This window comes from Ruditapes philippinarum, unplaced genomic scaffold (assembly GCF_026571515.1).
Source record: "Ruditapes philippinarum isolate M1 unplaced genomic scaffold, ASM2657151v2 ctg5400_1_1_1_1, whole genome shotgun sequence".
Classification (NCBI taxonomy): domain Eukaryota; kingdom Metazoa; phylum Mollusca; class Bivalvia; order Venerida; family Veneridae; genus Ruditapes; species Ruditapes philippinarum.
The window spans coordinates 148-25,733 of NW_026865355.1; the positions used below are offsets into that span (position 1 = coordinate 148).

A 25,586-nucleotide genomic window follows, 5' to 3' on the forward strand; every position below is an offset into this window, starting at 1 on the left:
GACCAAATTCCAACTTGACCTGCCCATTCCTTTGACATATCCATATGTCAAATTTGAGTTGAATATGTAACACTGTTGGGTAGATAATGAACAGAAACTGTAAATTTCATATTATTTTCAAAGTAAAAGGGGCATTACTCTGCCAAAAATCATTGAACCATGACCAAATTCAGACTTGGCCTGGGCATTCCTTTGATGTATCCATATGTCCAGTTTGAGTTGAATGTGTTGTACTGTTGGGGAGATAATAAACAGAAACTGAAAATTTCATATTATTTTCAAAGTGAAAGGGGCATAACTCTGCCAAAAATCATTGAACCAAGACCAAATTTGAACTTGACCTGCGCATTCCTTTGATGTATCCATATGTCCAGTTTGAGTTGAATGTGTTGTACCGTTGGGGAGATAATGAATGGAAACTGAAAATTTCATATTATTTTCAAAGTGAAAGGGGCATAACTCTGCCAAAAATCATCGAACCATGACCAAATTCGAACTTGACCTGTATTTTCTCAAGACATATCCATATGTCAAATTTAAGTTGAATGTGTTGTACCTTTGGGGAGATAATGAACGGAAACTGAAAATTTCATATTATTTTCAAAGTAAAAGGGGCATAACTCTGCCAAAAATCATCGAACCATGACCAAATTTGAACTTGACCTGTATTTTCTCATGACATATCCATATGTCAAGTTTGAGTTGAATGTGTTAAATCGTTGGGGAGATAATGACCGGAAACTGAAAATTTCATATTATTTTAAAGTAAAAGGGGCATAACTCTGCCAAAAATCATCGAACCATGACCAAATTCGAACTTGACCTGTATTTTCTCATGACATATCCATATGTCAAATTTGAGTTGAATGTGTGCAACCGTTACTAAGATAATGAACGGAAACTGATGATGACGGAATGACAGAATGACGGAATGACGGAAGGACGGAATGACGGAAGGACGGAATGACGGAAGGACGGAAGGACGGAACAGGGTAACACTATATGCCCCGGCCATTACATGGCGGGGGCATAATAATTAATTTCGTTTCTGATGTATGATATATACTCTTGGATAAACAAGAGCTGTCAGAAGGACAGCGCGCTCGACTTTTTTAGTGCTTGCCTATAAAACAAAACTTTGACAGTTAAGGGCACACAAGACTTTAACTAGGAATTTCTAAGTACAAATCAAGAAACATTATCTTCTCTTGCTTACAGATAGGTCTCATGATGGCACATAAGAACTCCAACTTCCAAAGTAATATCTCAAATGGTTAAGTCAACAAGTGGACAAGAATGAAAATCTTAACTGAGTTTCTAAGTCAAAAAGGGCCATAATTCAAATAAAATCCTTAACAGAATTACCTTCTCCTGCCCATGTTTTGGGACCATGATGGTAAACAAGTATTCCAACTTTCAAATTAATATCTCAAACAGTTCAGTCAAAAAGTGGACTGGTACTAAAAACTTAACCAAGATTCTAAGTCGATAAAAGGCCTTAATTTTTAAAACAAATCCTTGACAGAGTTACCTTCTCTTGCGTACAGATGGGGGTAATGATGTGAAATAGCATTAAAAGTTTCAAAGCAATATCTCAAAGGGTTAAGGCAATAAGTGGATTTTACCCATATTCAATGTATTTTCTAAGTCAAAAAGGGGCATAATTCTGTCAAAAACCTTGACAGAGTTATGTCCTCTTGTCTGTTGATGAAGGTCGTGATGGTAAACAAGTATGGTCAGTTTCAAAGCAATACCTCCAATGGTTTTGAAATAAAGTGAGGTGGTACAAAAAACTTAACCAAGCTCAATACACTTTCTAAGTCAAAAAAGGGCCATAATTCTGTCAAAAACCTTGACAGAGTTATGTACTCTTGTCTGTAGATGGAGGTTATGATGGTGAACAAGTATGGTAAGTTTCAAAGCCATACTTGTAATACTTCTGAAATAAAGTGGGGTGGTACGAAAAACTTAACCAAGGTGTGACGCCAACGCTAACGCCGACGCCGACGCCGGGGCGAGTAGGATAGCTCCCCTTTTCATAGAAAAGTCGAGCTAAAAAAACCCTAGTGTCTATTTCATTTGCCAACAATTTATAATTATACTTACTGGAGGATGTAGTCTGACTACCAAAGAGTCCTTCTGACCCACTTGTTGATGTCTGACCAAACAGTGATCCACCTGGTTGTCCAAATAAGCCTTAAATATTCAATTATATATTTTACATGTTTATAGGGTATAAAGATATAAAGTTGTTGTCAATTATTAGCAGAATGAATGTTTGTTTAATATATAAGAATCATACCAAAGCAGCTGACATTAATGAATAAGAAATCAAGCAAATTTACTTTAATACATTGCTAAGACAATTAGGGTTAGGACAGTTACAATCACTTTCATCATTTAAGGTTTAAGATTGATCTTTTTTTTAAGAGATAGGCGTGTAATTATAAATACTAACCAGTTCCAGAAGCTGGAGGCTGACCAAAGAGGCCTCCACTTCCAGACGTTGTTGTTGTTGTCTGCCCAAACAAGCCAGACGATGAAGAAGATGTTCCTGCCGTTTGCCCAAACAAACCAGATGCTGTTGAAGGTGTACCAGATGTCTGACCAAACAAACCAGTAGATGTTGTTGTAGTAGTTGCTTGACCAAATGTACTACTACTGCTTGCAGGAGCAGTGGACACACCAAATGGACTTGTTCCAGAAGTTGTTGATGTCTGACCGAACAGACCGGTTCCCGAAGATGTTGCTGTCTGACCAAACGGACTGGTTCCCATGATAGTTGTTGCAGTTTGACCAAATGGACTGGTTCCAGAAGTTGTTGCTGTCTGACCAAACAGATTGGTTCCCGTGGTAGTTGTTGCAGTTTGACCAAATAGACCGGTTCCCAAAGATGTTGCTGGCTGACCAAATAGACTGGGCCCAGTGGTGGTCGCAGTTTGCCCGAACAGACTAGTACCTGAAGATGAATTCTGACCTTCAGAGCTATTTGACGTCTGTCCGAATGGTGCTACAATTGCTGTTGTAGCAGTTGTACCTGAAGATGTTTGCCCATTTTCTCCTCGGTCACTAGATGTTGTTGATGTTACAGCTGATGACTGGTCATCTGACGTGGCAGTTACAGGTGTGCTTGTCTGTCCAACAAGACTTGTCGAACCTGCAGATGCAGTAACTGATTTTCCAAATAAACCTGAGCCAGAAGTCCCAGCTTGGCCAAATAAATTTTGCATAGGTTTACTTACTGATGTGGGCTGACCAAAACTACCAGTAGATGAAACTTGCGGAGTGTTTTCCTCCGATTCCTCAGTTGCCTCAACAGGCGATGTCACAACAGAATCTGACGGATGACCAATCACAGATGATCCCGAACTAGGTATTTTTCCAAAGATTCCTTCACTGGCTGCTTTAGTTGTAGAAGATTGTCCAAATGAAAGAGCAGGAGCTGGTGTTGTTTTGACTTGACCGAATATGCCCGAACTGGTACTGGCAGTAGTTGGCTGACCAAACTGCACAACCGGCTTCGTTGATGTGACAACAGTTTCTATAGAAAGTGTAAAAAGTAGCTTATAGCTTCCATTAACAAGTGATTTTTTACAGTCCATAATGCCCCGCAATTGCTTATATCTTTATTTCTTAAAAGCACTTTATGTTTGGTGCCTGCTTTAGTTTTTGAAATTATGAACAGAATAGGTGTATCACACTATAAATTGACTTAAAAAAAAAGAGAGACATATTGGTTTAAATATATTTAAAATTGATTGCAAAACAAGATCTTGCAACTTATATTAATCACTTTCGAGTCTGCTTCCTGGAACCAACCAGTACTGATGTCATATGAATAAACATGGTTGTGACCTAATTAGGGCTCAAACCCATGATCCCTAGGTTGACAGGCAGACACCTTTACCACTAAGCCATTGCTTCCCTTTGACATATTTGTAGACTGTATAAAACAAATAAATGGCATAAGAACACTAATTTAAACACAGTCATACCTGATTTTGTCTCGGCTTGGATTGTCGGTGGTTTAGTTTTACCAAACAAACCAGTTATCTGACCACTACCTGGTTTACCTGACAATAATAGTCACATTTTATTATAGTACACTACAAAAACTTCAAATTAAAACTATCATCTGAGCAGAAAACTTTTTAAAATATTTTTTTTACAAGTACATTACAAACTAATTAAATTTGACACATTTTCTATCTATTTGACACATTTTCTATCTGTGTAATATAAATATTAAAGAACCACCAAAAATACTCATTTTGTTCTTGTAAACAGTATATTGTATGCTGTATTGTTTTATTTTTCTTATTTAATTTTTTTTCAAATTTAAATTCTGAATTGTCACTGCATAAACTTGTGGGCCAGTTGCAAAGTAAAGTTTACTTTGGTTTGAAAGTACTAATGCAAGGGTTATAAGGAATATCTAAGGAGTATTTTGTTTAATGGTGAAAGTAATTTGTTCACAAAAGTGTAACAAACTATAAAATGTCAAATTTATGTTCTGTAGTACTTGAAACAACAAAATATTGCAAAAAAAACTTTGGATATCAACAATATGTCAAGATTAGAGAAGAAAAATATTAGCTTAAACATCTCATATTTTATATGTCCCTGCAAAATATTCTTCACTATAAACACTCACTTTCAGAGGAGCTTTTTGGCAAGGTCTGCTCTGTTTTATTTGCAGCAGACTCAGTCTCTGTTTTACTACCAAAACTTGGTGTCCCCGCAGTTGAAAAATTGAAACCAGTCTGTGGTTTACTGCTCTCTGACTGTCCACCAAATGTAGATGTTGAAGAACCACCTATAGTGTGTGAAAAGTTTTTTGTTATATTAAATACGAAGATAATTTACATCATATGTTTTTGTTTTAACAGTATAAATCCGATACATGTAACTTAAGAGTTTTGCAAACGAAATGTTAAAAAATACCTAAATGATGTTAAATGTGCATTTTCAAACTAATTCAAAGATTTTAAAACAAGCTTGACAAACATTAAAGGAATCAGGTTGAAACTGAAATAAGCTATTAAATATAAAGGTTGCTCAATTATAAATAATTTATAGACCAGCCTTCAAAATCACAACCATTTTTTCCAAATGCCAACATGACTTGCTGCTTAAATATAAAGATTAATATTTCATTTTGATTTTTCTAGCAGATTTAAACAAACTATCACTATTTTAGGTTTGAATCAAACCTACCTGCATTAAAGGTAAATCCAGCAGCTGGTGTGGTCTCCTCTGTTTCAAACAACTTCCTTCCAACAGGTGTGCTAGTTGCTGAAGCACCGGGGAATTTAAAACTGTCCTGGGCATTCTTGCCAGGGGCTTTAACTGTGACAGGTGTTGATGTAATGGCATCTCCTGGTATTAACGGATATATTTTCAACTTTAATTCATATCCAGGTATTTAAAAATTTTCTTTCCAAAGTATCAGAGCTCCTTGAAAATTGAATATAACACACTTGCCTTAGCTTATTCCTTGTTAAGTATATAGATTAATCATTCTGAACAGGAAAAAATAACACTGATTAAGTTAAAAGTAGACAAATTTACATTTAATAATCAAAATTAAGTATAATAAAGAGACTTTATTTAAAGAGGCAACATAGATAGGCAAGCCCAGTCTTCCCTATGAGCCTCTATCAAAATGTACATATATACCAAAAATTATAAAGTAAATGTTTAATGCCACATAGTTGAACAGTAAACTCTACTTATAACAATATGCCGCTGTCGCCACAGACCTGACTCTTTGTTTTTAAATGGTTGCCTCGTTGATATAACAATATAAATTTGGCGGGCACCTATATAAACTTATAAAAGGATTAACTGTATTTCCTTCACCAGACACAACTAAACGCATTTTGCCATAACCCCACAAAATTACTAACTACCTGGCACACTTGTTGATGTAAAATTGTACTGCGTGCCGAACCCTTGTTCGTTACTCTCGCTAGAATCTTCGTCATACTCATCGTCTTCCTCCGTATCCTCGATGTCATTCTCCGATCCACTCGGTGTTATATCTTCAAATTTTATCCCATTGATTTCCTTCACTTTTGTCACTATTCAATACAAAATAACATATTTAATCTACAATCAATTTCTGTAGATAATTTCCTATTTAAAACAAATCAAGCAATTTGTTTGGACAAATTAACTAAAAATAATATACAAATAATGTGTAAGAAACACTCAAATATCTGCCTCCATAATAATTAATATAATGACTAAAAGCATGGCTTTACTATGGGAAAATCTATTTTTAACCTCAGTGAACTTGACACTGACCCAATTGATCTTAAAATACTCAATTCAAAATCAGATGCTCATAGAAAGTAACACTACACAGAACATATAAGTAATCAGTCAATAAAACATGCTGTTATAAGAACTATGAAGAAGTGTGAGAGAACAAATAAAAGAAAATAAAACACCAAATAAAATAGGTCCTACACCAATATTAACATCATTGTTATGCCAAATTCAACAGTGTGGCACCAATGTGGAAATGGTTTCGTATATTGGAAGTAATAATACAAAGGCGTTGTGTAGGTTCGATCTGTATTGACTCTCGATTCAATGTGTACCAAATCTCAATAGTAATATATCAACAATAACAACATACGTCAGAAATGACGTTGACGTCAAATAGCGCGGTAACACTTAACATAGATAATAGCGTTAATATATGTAGTTATCTTGCGGACAGTATCATTATCTACGTCTTATATACATACTAACAAAACCTTTATGCTGCTAAAACTATACAATCTTTTTGCCTATTATAATGTTATAATATGACCTGGCTACCCACCTTGTGTGCTTTGAAATGGGGCAGCCTGTACTGTCCTTGGAATGCCAGTAGGTTCTTGTCCCCCAGCAGGTTTAGAAGTCATACCAAAACCTTGACCAAAACCTTGACTGGCAGGCACTGTAAAATGTTGTATCAAATACTTAAATATCTGTCATATATCATTGGCAAGTTTTATGAATTTCTATTTTCTTAACCCATAAATTTTAATGAATGAACTGTTCCAATTTCAAATTGGAAAAAAGTCAGTTGTACATTTTAGGGATGTTGAACAACCATTTAGCCTTATTTGCATTGATTTCTCATTTTCATCATTGAAGAAATAATCAAACAATAAATAAGTTTTTTTCAAATTTTTAAAAAGAGGAAATGATATGAGTAATAACGGGTATACTTAGATGCCACATAGCAAAATGAAAATAAAATGAGAAACAATTTCAGAGCAAAAGAGCATTTTGTAATCTAAATAACAAATCAACCAGCATTGCCTAAACTAGAAGCTATCACATCAAGCATTCTGATATGATAAGTTAATAACAGCACCTAAATTTGCTTTAATTATACTTCATATTGTCAACTGAATACTTTGTAGTCGCAAAGAAAGAATTACCTGTTGGCTTAGTCTGTGACTTTTGCTGCAGTACCTGGCCACCTTTCTCTGTACTCTTTTCAATAATCTGACTAAAGAACTGCGACCTTTGACCATCTTTCTCTGACTTATCTTTCACTTGATCCTGCTTGTTTTTCTCATTTAAGTTTCTCACAGTCTGGGCAGGTGCCATGGAATTATCATTCTTTTTTCCTTTATTCGGTGGGGCTGATGTCCGCCTGGTCATGCCGACAAAGTCTCCTAAAATTAACATACATGTCATGTTCATTACCTCAATAATAATTATTTACCTGTGTCATCTTTTCATAAATTTTCTAAGAAGATGGGAAACAGGCAGATAATTTCAAATCTCAAGTATAAGACTAATATTATTACATAGCTGAATTTATTCAGCACTAACAGTTACACAATAAACAAGATAGCTTTGATTATGATAAAACAAGAAGCCCATTATGGCCCTTTATGTACACACAGACACCTGAGTAAAAATTGACAAAGTTTCAAAGGACAACATAATGATATCAAACCATAGTCTTGATTTTAAAAACGATAATTTTATCACATTTGTCCCAGCAGTAAAGAAAATGACGATGTTTAGTAGAAAAGAAACGGACAAATTCTCCTCAAACCCTAAAACATTGACTTTGATAAAAACAGATAAAACTGACCTGCACTTGAGGAGCCATGGAGAATTGCAGGTTGTTGTTTAGGTTGTCTGGTACTAAATCTTCCAAGCTGATTGTCTGGTATCTTTAACACTGACAAGTTTTCTGAATAGGAAAAACACAAAATGTCACCAATTTCATATTTTTTCTTTGATTTCAGTATCAGTTTGTAGCTTGCTTGGTAACTTACTCAGTCTTGAATGTTTGACTTATAGATATATGCAATGTCGTGTCACTGGGAGCCATATGTGATTTGGTCCTAAAAGCAAATCAACTTCACAAATATATTGTGTTATCAAATTAAGATTAAAGAGGAGCAGTGGCATAGTGGTTAAGGTACCTGCCTATCATCTCAGGTATTGTGGGTCTGAGCAATATTTCCTGGTTAGTTCCAGGATGCAAACTCAAGGCAGATTCAAATAAATCATAATCTTTCTTCACAACTAAGCTTAAATGAATGTTCAAATCAAGATTGAATCAAAGTGGATATCTTCTAATGATGTTAATTAAACATATACCAAAGATGTAATACTTTTGCTAATATAACAACAATTTTATTCAGATTGTCTTCAAATCTAAGAACTGCCAAGTCTGTTTTGTTTGATTTCTTTGTCATTTTTTTGCCTTTTCCAGACTGTAACACCAAGGTCACAACTGGCATTTTCGTGTTTCTGATCAGCGCCCCATGTAGAGAAAATACCATATGGCACAAATCAGCCACCATAGTTTTGTGTGTAAATCATTTTTTTTTTCAAATCAAGAATTAAATTCATCTGAAAACCTAATTTGAGAGATATTCAGAATATTGAAAGTAGTGCATCTTTTCCAAACGTACCAGGTTTAGTTGAGCGTACCACTGATACATTACGTCTGCACAAATGATCTCTCAGTCTCTCTAACCTGTCTCTGTTCACCTTTTTCTCTCCTTCATTAGAATACTCTTTCTCAGACTTAACCGGATTCCCAGAAAGAAGAGAGTCTGCCAAGTTAGACAACTCTGCTGTTGTGCTAAAAATAGAAAATACTAAGTTTTTATTATAAAACATTAGAATTGTAGATAAAACAATATTTAAAATGCATCAGTGTTAACAGTTTTTAATAAAATTAGGATCTTGTAAGAATTTGTGAAATATCAGGGTCTTTACAACTCTATATAGCTGACACATTAGACAGGTATAAAATTTAATTTATACATTAAAAATAAAATGATGAATATAAATGGTACTCACTTATCCTTATGATTAAAAGAAAAGTAATTCACCCATATGATTAAAAGATTAAGAACACTTACTCTCCTCTTTTGAAGGTAGAAGAACTATTGCTCCAGGCTGAAGTTTTATTGTACAATTTAAGTTGTTTTAATCGTTCCTCTAGATCTCTCAGTTTGTTCTTCTGTGCTGTAATCAGATTACTGTTACTCTTCACTACTCTGTATACAGCATCATTTGTGGGATTTTGTACCCTGTAAATAAATATAACACATATGTTGACATTAATCTTAGCAAGAAGTGGTCCAATGGTATGAGTTATGACAGGGAGAGAAAATTCCTAAATTTCAACTTTAAATCCTATCATGCAGCCTGTAAATTTCCTTGACTGAGCAATTTGACTGCAATTGCTATACATTTGTGAATATGGGTATAAATAGACCCCATGATGTATAAACCTAAAAGTGCTGTAAATGAGCAAATAATTAAAAAAGAATGATGATAAGTGGATACTAGTAGCCATATCACCTGGCCCCGTGTTCACAAAGATTTAAAGGATCAAGATCAGGATCAAAATTAATTTAAAAACTCAAATATTCTCCATTATTTATCCTCATAGATTAAAAATTAATATTAACATGATAAAACTGGACTTGAAATAGCATGTTTATGAAATTATAGAATAAATTTATTGTTACTTTTGCAAGATATGGGCATTTTACAGTTGATCCAATTATTGATCTTGATCTTAAAATTGATCCTCATTTTGATCTGATTATTTTTGTATTTATTTTGTTATTCATTGATCTATCCCAAAATAGGTTTGTTTCTTTGCAAATCAGCATTTGTTTACATTTTGAATATGTACCATTTAATTCTAGCAAAATATGATCAATATGAGTTATATAAAACAATGGTGATCTCCTATTTTAATCTTATATAAGGGTATTAAGTTACAAGCAAATATCTTAGTGGTTGCGAGATATTATGTTGTACAAGAAATTGCATGTAAAACTTTGACCTGCGTTACACTGATGCAGAAGCCCAGGTGGGGTAAGATACCCCACTTTCCTTTGAATAGTCAAGCTAAAAAGGTGTTGGAGATAAATTCATCTGTAATTACCAGTTAGTAACCTACAGTATTTGGCTATTATCCATGTTATTACACATAGCAAATTATAATACCTATTTGTTCTGTTTTTCTTCCTGTTCTGATAATCTTCCCATTGTGTGTCTAGTATCAAGTCAACATCTCTCAAACCCTGGTCCAACACCTGAAACATTACAGAAATAACAAATAAATTAAGGCATCAACACTGGTGCATGTATAGATAATTGCACTTGTAGGTAATTTAACACCATACACATGGATAACACATATTCAGCCATGTGCACAAAGTTATTAAGTTTTTTGCACCACACTGTATGAACAATGATAATTTCTGTGAATTATTCTTTTACACATCATTATTTCAAACACAATCACCTGATATTGAAGCTGTAACTGTTGTAATTTCTCCGTGCTGCCGGGATCCAGTGCTCTTGTCTTCAGTAGGTGTAGATATTTCTGATCAGTGTTCATACGCTGCCTGGTTCTACATTCTTCCCCCATAGAAAACATGTCAATTACCAGCTTCTTCTGCTCCTGCACCTCTTTATTCTGTTCCTGAAGTAAATAGGTATAATATTTTCTTTTTATTCTGTTCCTGAAGTAAATAGGTATAATATATTCTTTTTATTCTGCTCCTGAAGTAAATAGGTATAATATTTTCTTTTTATTCAGTTCCTGAAGTAAATAGGTATAATATATTCTTTTTATTCTGCTCCTGAAGTAATTAGGTATCATATATTCTTTTTATTCAGTTCCTGAAGTAAATAGGTATAATATATTCTTTTTATTCAGTTCCTGAAGTAAATAGGTATAATATATTCTTTTTATTCTGCTCCTGAAGTAATTAGGTATAATATATTCTTTTTATTCAGTTCCTGAAGTAATTAGGTATAATATATTCTTTTTATTCAGTTCCTGAAGTAAATAGGTATAATATATTCTTTTTATTCAGTTCCTGAAGTAATTAGGTATAATATATTCTTTTAATTCAGTTCCTGAAGTAATTAGGTATAATATATTCTTTTAATTCAGTTCCTGAAGTAAATAGGTATAATATATTCTTTTTATTCTGCTCCTGAAGTAATTAGGTATAAACAGGTATAATATATTCTTTTTATTCAGTTCCTGAAGTAATTAGGTATAATATATTCTTTTAATTCAGTTCCTGAAGTAATTAGGTATAATATATTCTTTTAATTCAGTTCCTGAAGTAAATAGGTATAATACGAGGGGTGATCCAAAAATTCGTGGACAATGTGTTTATCTCCATAACGTGACGTCCTACTGAGGTGAACTCTTTGGATATTATTAATCAATGCTTATTAATAAATTGACCAAATTTTAAAACAACAATTGCATTTTTTATCTATATATGACAACATCAAAACATTAAGTATCAAAATCGCAGCGCAGCTTACTTTTTCTCTGTGATGTAAACTTTTTCATCTCATTTAAACACATGTAAAACCTGTGCAAACAAAGAAAATTGCGGGAAACGTTATAATAATGTTGTTTTGATGTGTATGACGCCATTCTGTCAGTATCAGAAGACATTTTGAAGTTGCGGTTATTTTACGCTCGTGCTTTAAAGAACAGGTGCTAAAAACAGCTTTATCAAAAATGGACATCACCGATCCAGCAAAACTTCGGACAGTTATACAGTTCTGTGTAAATCTTAAAAAGACGCCTGGCGAGACAAAAACAATGATCGAAAGTGTGACAAATAAACTGTCAGTGTGTCGTTCTCTAGTTTATAAGTGGCATCGCCGATTTACAGATGGAAGGGAAAGTGTTAGGGATGATTCCCGGACTAGTCGACCTGTCGAGGTAAGAGACAAAGATACTGTTGAAAGTGTACGTGCGAAGATTAATGAAGACAGAATCTATTTAAAATTTAATTCTTCACCAAGACAATGCACCTGCTCACCGTGCCCGGGACACACAGCTGACCATTCAAATCTAGCTTGGAACAGAGGTACTCAGTCATCCACCATATTCGCCTGATCTTTCTCCGTGTGACTTCGCCTTGTTTCCCAGGTTAAAGAAAGAGTTGAGAGGGAAACGTTTTGACAATTTGGATGAGTTGAGAGGAGCCACCCAATGCATACTGTCATCATTCAGCCAGGAATGGTATGCGAGTACATTTAGAGACTGGGTCCGCCGCCATGAAAAATGTGTGTGGGTTAAAGGGGAATACTTTGAAAAGTTATAAAGCAGAACGGTAACGTAGATAACTTCCTATGAAAGCATAACGTCGTTTGTGACGTCGTAAGCTGCGCCGCGTTTTTTCATGTCTATGTATATAAAGTGGTGCAGAATCGTTAATTCTTGTAAAATCGTTACAATATTTTGAGAATTAGCCAACATATGCTCACTTAATAAGATACTAGAATTTCATGTGATTTGCTTTATTCCTTTTTGTTTTATGCATGGTGTCCACGAATTTTTGGATCACCCCTCGTATATTCTTTTTATTCAGTTCCTGAAGTAAATAGGTATAATATATTCTTTTTATTCAGTTCCTGAAGTAAATAGGTATAATATATTCTTTTAATTCAGTTCCTGAAGTAAATAGGTATAATATATTCTTTTTATTCTGCTCCTGAAGTAATTAGGTATAATATATTCTTTTTATTCAGTTCCTGAAGTAAATAGGTATAATATATTCTTTTAATTCAGTTCCTGAAGTAAATAGGTATAATATATTCTTTTAATTCAGTTCCTGAAGTAAATAGGTATAATATTTTCTTATCAACAATCATATCATGTTTTAGAGGGAAAAATGAAGTGACATTATTCAGTTTATGAATTCCAAATTTTTCAATATGATAAAGCACATATTGCAGGCCTTCAATGCAATTCTCCATCCGTTTGATAAAATTATGGAGGGAATCATGAATCTTTACGTTTCCTACTAAGTTGTAGACCATTAAAATCTAAAATATGTACATTCATTAACACTCTGATTCTGATATATATAAATCATGCATACAGCAAATTATAAAGCTTTTGATCAATATATTACTTTGTTTCTTGTATACATGTACAATGTTTATTAAAGGAGCTCCTCAGAGGTACAAAAGATAAAATTTTAAATTCTGTGGCACTTCAAACAGGAAATTAACCAAAAAATGTTTTTAAAGAAATATTATCAGAATGAAACTGAAAATCTTTTTTTTTTTTGTGATTATAAGCCTGACTTATTTAAACAGTTTTCCAGCCCAGACACACCAAAACACCTCTGAAGAGTCCCTTTAATCATATAAAATATTTGTGTTTACTTTTCATCAATGAAATACAACCAGAATACCTGGCCACTATACAAGCCATTGATATATTACATACCTGTACAGTGGTTTTAATATCTATACAGAAGTTTTCCATTTCTTGTGTCTGCTGTTTCAACACCTTCATATCATCCTTAGTACCAACAACAAAGTGTGTCCGTTTAGCTTTATATCTGAAGTCTGCTAGCTCTTTCCCAAAATGTTCAATCTGAACAATAAAACATAACACAAATATACTCTATATATAGTGTAATCTCTGCAGAGTGGCCTTCTGTACCAGGTTAGTCTTCACAGAAATGTTAACCTCTCATGAGCACAGCCTCTTGGCAACAACTAAATTATTTGTCTCCTAAAGGGTGTTACTCTGTAGTATTAATTTTACCCAAACTAAGACTTCAAAATATACTTAATCTCTTGAGAGTAACATATTTAAGTAACAACAATAATCAATGTCACCCTAATGGTCTTGCTCTGAAAGGTTGTACTGTATAAGATTTAATGGCAATAATGGATTAAGATAAGTCCAAGCTTTAACTTATCAATCTCTACCCATAACCTATTAAATATACTTGTCCATCTTTTCAACTAGACAAAACCATTTATTATTTTTAGGGAATTTTTCAAATAAGTTTTGAATGAATAGCAAACAGTGTAGACCATGATCAGATGGCACAGATATACAAGCTGATCATGGTATGCACTGGTACAGTTTAATGACAGGCTAATGGTTCAGCTTCATTATAATACATGCAAAAAGATAATTTACATCACTGTTCAATCTGTTCCATAAATAAATATATGCAACTTTAGTTAGTTAAGGTTATACAAATTTATATAAGTTCCATTGTGTTGGAAGCTATAAGTTTATTGAAACACTCTCGAATCTGTTCCTGGAACCAACCAGTATTAAGCAATGAATGTAAAGTTTCTTGTTCAAGGAAACAATGGGTTGGCTCTGACAGGGTTTGAACCCATGCAGTAAACAATCCTTACATTACTAGTCTGACCCGTAAACCACTCGGTCGCACCGCCACCGTCAACTTTAGTTAACTAGCAGACATGTTAACAATTAGGGCAGCAAATCCTTATTGATTTGATTTATGCAGGGAAACAAGTAGTCTTGTTTCATACAAGCAATTTATCAAATTCATTTTAAAACATAATTTTAATTTTCTTTTTCATAACTTATCTAGGATTCAATAATGGTGTATTTTAACAAGTAATCTCTGTATTCCATTTATTTATGATCTTTTAAAAAAAAAAAGGATGTCATACAAAAAAGAAGCCAGATTAAAACTTGTTATACCTCATCTAAAATACTCTTTGAAAACTGTTTATCAACTTCATCAGTTGCCTCCCCTTGATCTTGCTGCTCATCTTGGGTGTTGCTGACATACTGAGGTGCATCACTAGGATACTGTGGGGGAGTTTCCTTGGGAGGCGGAGCATATTTTGGAGACTGAGGTACCGCCCCTGAGGCTGGATAAGCTGGAGGGGGAGGGGCTTCTGTTGGTGACTTTGGAGGAAAAAGTCCAGCTATAATGAAGAGAATAAAATTAAATGTTTGATCAGCCATTCTTGTAGTAAACTAATTTTTTGGACAATACATGGCAGTAGTTGTACTTCCAATACACTTTCAAACCTAAGTCCAGGTAATATCAAGTTTTTCTTTCATATATTAATATAAGCAATCTTTTATTTGAATTGCTAAAAGAAATGAAACAACCATAAAATCATTATTTCTTTACCTGTTTGGCCAAGACCAGATGATTGGCTGTCAGATTTTGGTAAAGGTCGCCCTGACGTGGCAGACGGCATTCCAATAAAAGCTGAACTTTGACCTGTAAAACTTGGAGCTGGTTTACTGGCAGCTACTGCTGCTGTAGTTGATGAACCAAATCCTGATGCTGGAACATAACACATATGAGCCGCGTCACGACAAAACCAACATAATGGGTTTGCGACAAGCATGGATCAAGACCAGCCTGCGCATCTGCGCAGTCTGATCAGGATCCATGCTGTTCGCTATCAGTTTCTTTACTTGTTATAGGGTCTGTAAGCGAACAGCATGGATCCTGATCAGACTGCGCGGACGCGCAGGCTGGTCTGGATCCATGCTGGTCGCAAACCCACTATGTTGGTTTTGTCATGATGTGGCTCATTTATATATATCGTTAGAATGAAAATATCCTCGCAGAAACAAGTTTTCTCCCATGATTATTTCTTTTAATTTTTTTACTCTTCAAATATTGATAATAACTAAAGCCAGCAAACTGACCCTAAAGCAAAGGTTCGGTCATTATTACAAAGTGTAACATAAGTACATAATCATTAATATTTTCACCACAAAAATTGATTAAAGTTTATTTATATAAGTGTATCAAGTACAACACTAAGCTATTTAAAGAGCAGGAAACTTTTTTCACTGTACCTTTAAAACAAACTCTTCAAATAGTCAAGCTGAAAACTGCTTAATATGACTGAAATACATTGATATTTTGACATCATTTGAAATGTTATGTAAATGTATTTAAACATCACTCACCACCCAATGTCGATTCTGTTGGTGGTTTTCCAAATAGTGATAAACTTGCAGCATTTGCTGTTGTCTGAGGTGTCGTCTTTTGTGCAGACACACCAAATGTGGGCGTAGGTGCCTGACCACTTTGACCTTGAGCAGACACACCAAATGTCGGCGTAGGTGCCTGACCACCTTGACCCTGAGCAGACACACCAAATGTCGGCGTAGGTGCCTGACCACCTTGACCTTGACCAGACACACCAAATGTCGGTGTAGGTGCCTGACCACCTTGACCTTGACCAGACACACCAAATGTCGGCGTAGGTGCCTGACCACCTTGACCTTGACCAGACACACCAAATGTCGGCGTAGGTGCCTGACCACCTTGACCAAACAGAGAGGTTGGTGCCTTACTTGCTGGAGCAGTAGGTTTGAAGCTGAAGCCCGAGTTCTGGGTAGCTGGGTCAGTGACCTTTGCTGCAAAGGCAAACCCTGTCCCACCAGTGCCCGCTGTGCTAGTTGTTGTATTAAATCCTACAGCATCTGATATTGGACAAAAAGACAAATGTGAAAAAAAAATCAAACATTTTTTTGTGCTCAATTATATTATATTTCTATACAAGAATCCCTACACTGCCTCTGAACTTGTAACATTGCTAATGACTATCACAGAGAAATTTTATCTTGCCAGAGGATATTTGCACCAGCTACCGCCTGGATTACAAATCCTATGCTGTCCTCTATGCTGTCCACATTGAGCTAAGAGGATCAGCATCTCTTCTTATAATAGCAATTACTCTTTATAATATAATATAATATAAAAGTTATAAAAAACTGTACCTGTAACGGTCAACAGTCCGAGCAAAAACAATATGTTCTCCTGATTTATCAATTCTCAGGCTTATAAATGAACCAAAACCTTTTTAAACCAAGTCAGAAAAGGGCACACACAAGAAAAGTGATTTCTGAATTTTTTTTTGAAATTCGGTAAGTGAAAAAGTACTTTTGGTAAAAGAGAAAATTAACAAATTTTTGAGAAACTATTTTAAACAACACCCATAAAGCAGTCCTGACAATGGCTCTATCTTTTTTCATAAATGAGAACTAAAATCATCTTTGGTTCAAAATTACCTGTTGCGACTGTTGCTGATGTCTTGGCTGGGAACCCTGACGATGCAGGTGTGCTGGTTGCAAAACTAAAACTTCCGCCTAGAGTGGTTGAAGCTCCAAATGTTGAAGTACTTGAGAAGCCAGCATTAGCTCCCGACTTGTTTGTGGAACTAGTCAGAGAAAACGTACCAAATCCTGCATTTGATTGTGTCTTTGCTTCCGATTGGTCAGTTTTAGCTGCTGGTACCCCAGTTCCTGATGCCAATGAAAAGGCAGCTGGAGTACCAGTCTGGGAAGAGGAACCAGTCAGGTTGAGACCAGCACCAAATTTTGGAATAGCTCCTACATTTGTTGAGGCTGGTGCCCCAAAACCTCCACCAAAAGAGAATGGAGAAGATGTTCCAGAAGAGGAACCAGCCAAGCTAGACGCAGCAGCAAAACTAGTTTCAGCTGGTTTTAAAGCTGGCTGGGTTGTTCCAGTCCCAAAAAGATTTTTGACTGCTCCTTGTGAAGATGTGCTGGAGGGAAATGCTGAAACTGACAAAAAGAAATAAAATAAATAAAATAAAATAAAATAAAGCCAAACAGACTTTACAAATTTTTCTCAGAATCAAAATATGACCTTTTTTCAAAGAATCCAAATATTTTTAATAATGTCCTGAAAGGTTAAATAACAGTTAATGATTTAACAATACTTTTAAATCTAAAAAAGCAGGTTTTGACTTAAAAGGGAAAAAAGCTACATTTGGATGTCTGTAATCAGTAAAATTTGTGTTTGTGTCTTCAGATTTATCATAACAAATATCCTAAATTAAAATAAAGTTTTTATAAAGTTAAAGCCATGATGGCCCTGAAATTGCTCACCTGTACATAGGCCCCCAGGGCGGGGCTAATTTTAACCCAGGGGCTTTTATTTAAACAAACTTGGTAGGCACCCATTTTAAAATGTTTCATGATAAATATCTAAGCTCTAGCTCTAAGAAGACTTTTTAAGTTTTAACAATACACATATAGGGAAAAACAATGACCCCCCTTCCTCTGGACGGGACCAATTTTGTCCCAAGGGCTTTTATTTGAACAAACTTGGTAGACACTCACTAGAAAATAGTTCATGCTTTATATCTAAACTCTAGCTCTTTGGGTTTTTTAAAAGAAGACTTTTTAAGGTTTTACTATATATATATATAAGGAAAATCAATGATCCCCATGGCTGGGCCAATTTTAACCCCAGGGCCCTTATTTGAACAAAAATGGTAGACACCCATTAGAAGATGTTTCATGCTTAATATCTTAGCTCTAGCTATTAGGGTTTTTTAAAAGAAGATTTTTTAAGTTTTTACTATATACAAAAAAGGAAAATCAATGAACCCCGGGGCAGGGCCAATTTTGACCCCAGGGCATTTATTTGAACAAACTTGGTAGACACTGACTAGATGATGTTTCATGCCAAATATTTTAGCTTTAGCTCTTTCGGTTTTCTAAAAGAAGATATTTTAATTTTTTCTTTCTTTTGGTTGCCATGGCAACCAGAGTTTTGCTTGGAATTAAATTCTTTGAACAATTTTAAAGTTGCCTACCAAAGGAACATTCCTATGAAGTTTGGATGAAATTGGCTTAGCAGTTTATGAGGAGATGTCGTTTAAAGTAAAAGTTTACGAACGGATGCCTGACGTACAAAAAAAGCAATCACAAAAGCTCACCATGTCACTTTGTGACAGGTGAGCTAAAAATGTGAGCGGAACATGCCTGAAATTATCAGTATGTTTACTACTATTAGAAACTGAACATTTTTTAAAAGCAATTTTTTCGTTAAATTATTCATTTTTTATTAAAATAAGTAACAATTTTTGTTTGTTTGTTTTGTTGAATATCAGTAGCTGAACAGTTTGTTAAAGAAATTTTTTCTTATACAATTCATGCATGTTATTTAAATTTTTTGCCGTTTTGTTGAATATTAAGTTGCACTGACACTGTAAAGGTTGCACTGTGACATTCAAGCTTTATTGGCCAAGGTAAATTCAGGCACAAGCTGGCACCCAGAGTATACCACATTTTTGTTAAAACTGTCTTCAAATATGTAACTGTCAACACAATTATCACCTACAATGTGACTGTACAGTTTTTGAATTTTTATTGTATATTTCACCATTTAAACTGTAGTATACAATAAATTATATAACAATAAAGAACAGTTTTGACTTCATAAACATCATAACTTTATTTATATCATTTGGGTAAGCTTTAATAACGGTCAAATGGCAAAACTGGTAAGAAAGTTCTCTGTTTATTATTTTTGTCACAAGTGGGTACATGAATAGAATCCTGCATAAGTTAGTTTCATATCTTCTTCATGTGAAAGACATCATAATCTATGATGCAGTCAGGGAAAAGTGACTTGAAGTCTGCGACCTTAACCACTCAGCTGGCCTTAATCATTTAGCCACGGAAGTGTGCACAACGACTTTCACTAGATAAAATGGATAGAAAATGGCTGACATACCTGTAGGTTGCCTTGTTCCTGTAGACTGAAGTGGCTGGGCTGGTACACATATAGCAGGGGCAGACGGGTGCATATACATCATATGGTAGGGTATCAGAAGTCCCTCAGTGGATAGTAACAACAACAGAGGCGAGGGTGGGTGGGTCTTCTCATCTCCTGAAAATTCAAAACCCAGAATTGAATATTTTGTCGATTAACAATACAAATGCATTTACCTCTGTACTTTTATCATATGAAATCTTCCTTAGCATAACTTTTTTTCTTGAATCATATACATAAAATCACATTTTTTACTTAAAGAGTAAATCCATTTAGTTTACAACAAATCAACTCAAACAAGGAATTCCTAAACAACTACAATTGCCACAAGAAAGACAAATACCCCTGGCATATTTGTTACACAAGTTTATATAGATCTATTCATTAAAAATTTTTTTTTTTTTTTTGGTTGGGTTTTAAGTCAAACAAATTCTACCAAGGTCTTATGGCATTGTTCCAACTTCATTGGTAGTCTACAACCCAAAACAACTGAATGCATGCTGAAAAGCATGTTAAGGTGTTTTATGTTGTTGGTTTCGGTCGATTTGTTTGGTTGGATATTTAGTCTCATCAATACTCTGAAGGACATGTACCAATTTTAAAGCTATACTGGTGAGGAAGACCTGAAGTACCCATTCAGTTTAATATTTCAGGCACAAGTGGGCACATGAGAAGAACCAACCATCTTTCACTAAACTTGCTGGGTTGATACCCTAAATAAACAAATCCAGTCCCTGACAGGATTTGAACTCATAACATTAAATGCTTGTCCAAAGATACTCAAGATAATGGTGAAAGAGAATTACCTAAAGGTATAGGACGTTCTGATGAAAAATCTACAGAGAGTCCCATAGGATATGTATCAGCATAACTATCAGTGAGTGGACACTCTGCCCTGGCTGAATCATCCAGATTCCATCTCTCCCATGTACTCTGAAATATGCAATATATAACAATTCAATGACTCAAAACTTACCAAAATTAAAAAGAAACACAAGGTAATTCTATCAGACTTTAAGACACCGAAATGTTTATATGTTCAGATATTATTCTTTTCCTTTAATGTCTAAATTCAATATTTGTCAAGGGTAAAATTTAAGCATATTTAACACATAACCCGAAGCACAGGAGTGTAATAAAGCCATTTAATAACAAGAGCGACCAGTGATCACGTGTCGCCTCATGATGGCCAATTTCATGTTGTGACAAGTTTTGTGACAGACGGACAGACAGACGGACAGTGCACAACTAGACTTGGTACTGATTATCCCTGAAAAGTTTGGATAAAATTGCACCAGTAGTTTATGAGGAGTAGTCCGGACAAGCTTTTGTGTATCTGGCAACACAAAGAAAAATACACCTTTTTCTCAAAGGGCCATAACTCGGCCAAAAATCATTCAACCAGAAAACTGGTGCAATATGCTCAAGGACTTGAGCTACAGATCAATCCTGTAAAGTTTCATTGAAATTGCATTAGTGCTATAACAGAAGTAGTCCAGACAAACTTTAAAAATAAAAATTATTAAAGGGCCATAACTCTGACAAAAATCATTGAACCGGAAAATGCTGACAATATGCACAACAAGACTTGGTACTGATCATTCCTGTAAAGTTTGGATGAAATTGCACCAGGAGTTTATGAAGAGTTTTCCGGACAAGCTTTTGTGTATCTGGCAACACACAGAAAAAAACACATTTTTATCAAAGGGCCATACATAACTCGGCCAAAAATCATTCAACCAGAAAATTCGTGCAATATGCGCAAGGACTTGAGCTACAGATCAATCCTGTAAAGTTTCATTGAAATTGCATAAGTGGTATAAGAGAAGTAGTCCGGACAAACTTTAAAAATAACAAGAGCGATCAGTAATCACATGTGTTGCCTTATGATGGCCAATTTCATGTTGGGACAAAGTTTGTGACAAACGGACAGACAGACGGACAGTGCACAACTGGACTTGGTACTGATCATTCCTGTAAAGTTTGGATAAAATTGCACCAGTAGTTTATGAGGAGTAGTCCAGACAAGCTTTTGCGTATCTGGCAACACACAGAAAAAAACACCTTTTTATCAAAGGGCCATAACTCGGCCAAAAATCATTCAACCGGAAAACACTTGCATTATGCGCAAGGACTTAAGCTACAGATCAATCCTGTAAAGTTTCATTGAAATTGCATTAGTGGTATAAGAAAAGTGGTCCGTACAAACTTTAAAAATAAAAATTATAAAAGGGCCATAACTCTGACAAAAATCATTGAACCGGAAAATGCTGATAATATGCACAACTAGACTTGGTACTGATCATTCCTGTAAAGTTTGGATGAAATTGCACCAGTAGTTTATGAGAAGTAGTCGGGACAAGCTTTTGTGTATCTGGCAACACACAGAAAAAAACACCTTTTTATCAAAGGGCCATAACTCGGCCAAAAATCATTCAACTGGAAAACCCTTGCAATATGCGCAAGGACTTGAGCTACAGATCAATCCTGTAAAGTTTCATTGAAATTGCATTAGTGGTATAAGAGAAGTAGTCCGGACAAACTTTAAAATTAAAAATTATTAAAGGGCCATTTCTCTGACAAAAATCATTGAACCGGAAAATGCTGACAATATGCACAACTAGACTTGGTACTGATCATTCCTGTAAAGTTTGGATGAAATTGCACCAGTAGTTTATGAGGAGTAGTCCGGACAAATTTTGTGACGGACGGACGGACAGACAGACGGACGGACAGACGACGGAGAAGTGATCCCTATATGTCGCCACTACTCCGTAGAGGCGACACAAAAATTATTAAAGGGCCATAACTCTGACAAAATTCATTGAACCGGAAAAAGCTGACAATATGCACAACTAAACTTGGTACTGATCGTTCCTGTAAAGTTTGGATGAAATTGCACTAGCAGTTAATGAGGAGTAGTCCGGACAAGTTTTGTGATGGACGGACAGACAGAAGACGGAGAAGTGATCCCTATATGTTGCCACTACTCCGTAGTGGTGACACAAAAATGATAATACTAGACGATATTACACTAGTGTTATAACACTTTGATGTGACGTCATTTGCTCTATAAACTCTATAAACATAGCGTTAAAGTGTGCTAAATAAAACAATAAAGTGCATTGAATAAAATAATATTATGCTTGCCAGAGGCTCACATAATATGATTTTATTCAACTTGTTCAATAAATTTAGTATTAAACCTACACTCATTCAATATCCTCTATTTCTACTAGAATTTTCAGTGAAGCAGCCATATTTGTTTTGTTACATTTTGAACTTGGCCAACAATTGAGAACATGTGCCACTAAAGATCTATTTTATTTGTAGCTTTGCAAATGGAAAAACAAGGCACTGTGGCATTAGCCATTTAAGAAAATGTTACCTTATTATCCAAATGTTTTCCGACAATGCCAACCTCAGCTGCATTACTCGATGCAGTCAGTACCATATCCCTGTAATACACAATAATATATTTTATTCATAATACATGTATCACTATGAACCTATAGCTACACACCTCTAAACGCTCGAAAAAAATTTAATGATAAATACACAAACACATAGAATCGTGTAAATATTCATCATGTCAGACACAGTTATGCAAGTTTTACAATGCATGTATTGTTCGTGGATATGAAGGTTAATTTTTCATACATTATTACATATTTTATGAAACATACATCATTCCTTTAAGATATGAACAAATATTTACAATCTAACTTACAGTTTTGCATACTTTAAGTAAAATGTGACAGTATTTAGTGTTTTTTATCACACAATTATTGTTTGATATATTAAGTGCCCTACAAAAGATTAATTCACGATTATTTTCATACATCATTTTAACATTATTTATATTATAAAAATTTACAGATGAATGCAGAAAATTATCATAATTGTTGTTTTATTCTATCAACAACTCACCATTTCTGTACAAAACTAAACAGATACTTTCTCTCTCTATCCTCCCCAGTGCCAAAACATAGGTCCTCAAAATTTACATAAGTTGCTGGTCCATCTTTCTGTAATAATATATATTAAATATAATCAGTTCTGTAATAATGTGTTGTAACAATAATGCAGTATCCCCTTACACTACTTAATTTTAATAATGGGCTTGTCTTGCTTTAGAAATAGAAACAGTCCATTACTATTTTAAGGGATTTTAATGTAGGAAGCACTAAATTTGAGACTTTAACAATAACATACAAGATCGGACTGAATCAGATTTTCAAGCCAGTCTGGTTCTAAAGTAGTGGTATAGGCATGTCACTATGGCAAACAAGCATTTTTCTAAGCTTTTCTGTTACAGAGTGTTACAAGATTTAAGAAAAATTCCTCCTTGATGTTCCAAGTGTGAAAAGCTCATTGTAGGGAAAATAATTCAAAGGTTTAATCGATGATTAAACTGTTGCTGCTTAAAAATTTTGAGTCAAAAAAATATAAAATTGTCAGTGTTTGACTTCAAATTAAATAGATTTAATTGAAAATTAACGCTTGCTTTTTTTAATAATCTTTAAATTCAAGCTTATTTCCAAACTTAAATGTCATTTCAGTGTCATTTCGAACCTATACCTTTTATTTCAATACCAATTTAAGCAATAACTCAGTTCATGATCATTATCTATAACAAAACATTGCTTGAACAATTGGCAGCAAACTGGATTTCACACTTAATGACATTTAATATATTTTCTTGGTACAGATGAAAAAAAGTTTACCGCTCCATTTATCATGACTGTTGTAGGTTGATCCTCGTTCTGGGCTCCCAGCGCGACGTATGCTACCAGAAATGTATATGTAGACAGCCACACAATGTCAATAGCTAAAATAAAACAGATATACATATAAAATTATATAGCTGACAAAAAAAAATTGTTAGATTTTTTAAAAATACCTGTAATTTTATAACTAACAATGTAATCCTAAACTGAATTTATTAATAAAATCAAAGCTATGCTTACAAATTAATCAAAGACCCAATGTGTATATTTATTTGTGAATATTATATATAGATTGATTTCTTTATATACTTGCAAATATTTTAAATACACTTGAAATGCAAGAAAGCACAATGAGCCGCGCCATGACAAAACCAACATAGTGCGCTTGCGACCAGCATGGATCCAGACCAGCCTGCGCATCCGCGCAGTCTCATCAGGATCCATGCTGTTAACTTACAAATCCTATAACAAGAAGAGAAACTGACAGCGAACAGCATGGATCCTGATCAGACCGCGCAGATGCCCATGCTGGTCTGGATCCATGCTGGTCGCAAACCCATTTTGTTGGTTTTGTCATGGCGCGGCTCATATTATATTACAAAAGTTTACAACTGAAAAGTAACTCCTGTTGTCATTATCTATGCAATTAATATTGTAGCTAATTTTTTTTTCTGGAAAACTTGATTTATCAGCCAGGAATAGAAATAAACAAAGAATATAACAAAACTTTCAGCATACTGTATAGGAGACATTACAGCAGATATAGGAAAATCTGACTGACTGTAGTAAACAATATCAAAAACAAGAAAGTTCTCATATACAACAAACCTTCAGAAGCTGCTGATGTGAGTATATTAGGAGAATCCCATTTTCTTTTCTCATTTAAATCTGGGTCATACTGTACTAACTGACCGTCTTCTCGTCCAACAACTAACTGCTTTCCTTTTGGACTCCAACAAACTAAAAGTTTAAA

The 25,586-nt window shown here is 34.6% G+C and overlaps 1 protein-coding gene across 1 annotated transcript; it reads right to left on the reverse strand.

Moving 5' to 3' along the window:
- Positions 1–2,111: 2,111 nt before the first annotated feature.
- On the reverse strand, positions 2,112–25,568 carry LOC132728731 (nuclear pore complex protein Nup214-like; the record flags this gene model as incomplete). The annotated part of the gene is given in 24 exon segments (XM_060714401.1): positions 2,112–2,196; positions 2,459–3,541; positions 3,996–4,073; positions 4,655–4,816; positions 5,218–5,379; positions 5,913–6,083; positions 6,836–6,952; positions 7,443–7,682; positions 8,111–8,212; positions 8,943–9,115; positions 9,399–9,569; positions 10,501–10,589; positions 10,802–10,981; positions 13,772–13,921; positions 15,020–15,249; positions 15,462–15,614; positions 16,259–16,777; positions 17,366–17,881; positions 19,845–20,000; positions 20,690–20,816; positions 23,272–23,341; positions 23,814–23,911; positions 24,611–24,714; positions 25,442–25,568. Coding segments are annotated over 23 exon segments (4,847 nt in total), but the record flags the coding sequence as incomplete, so codon positions are not given.
- Positions 25,569–25,586: the final 18 nt, after the last annotated feature.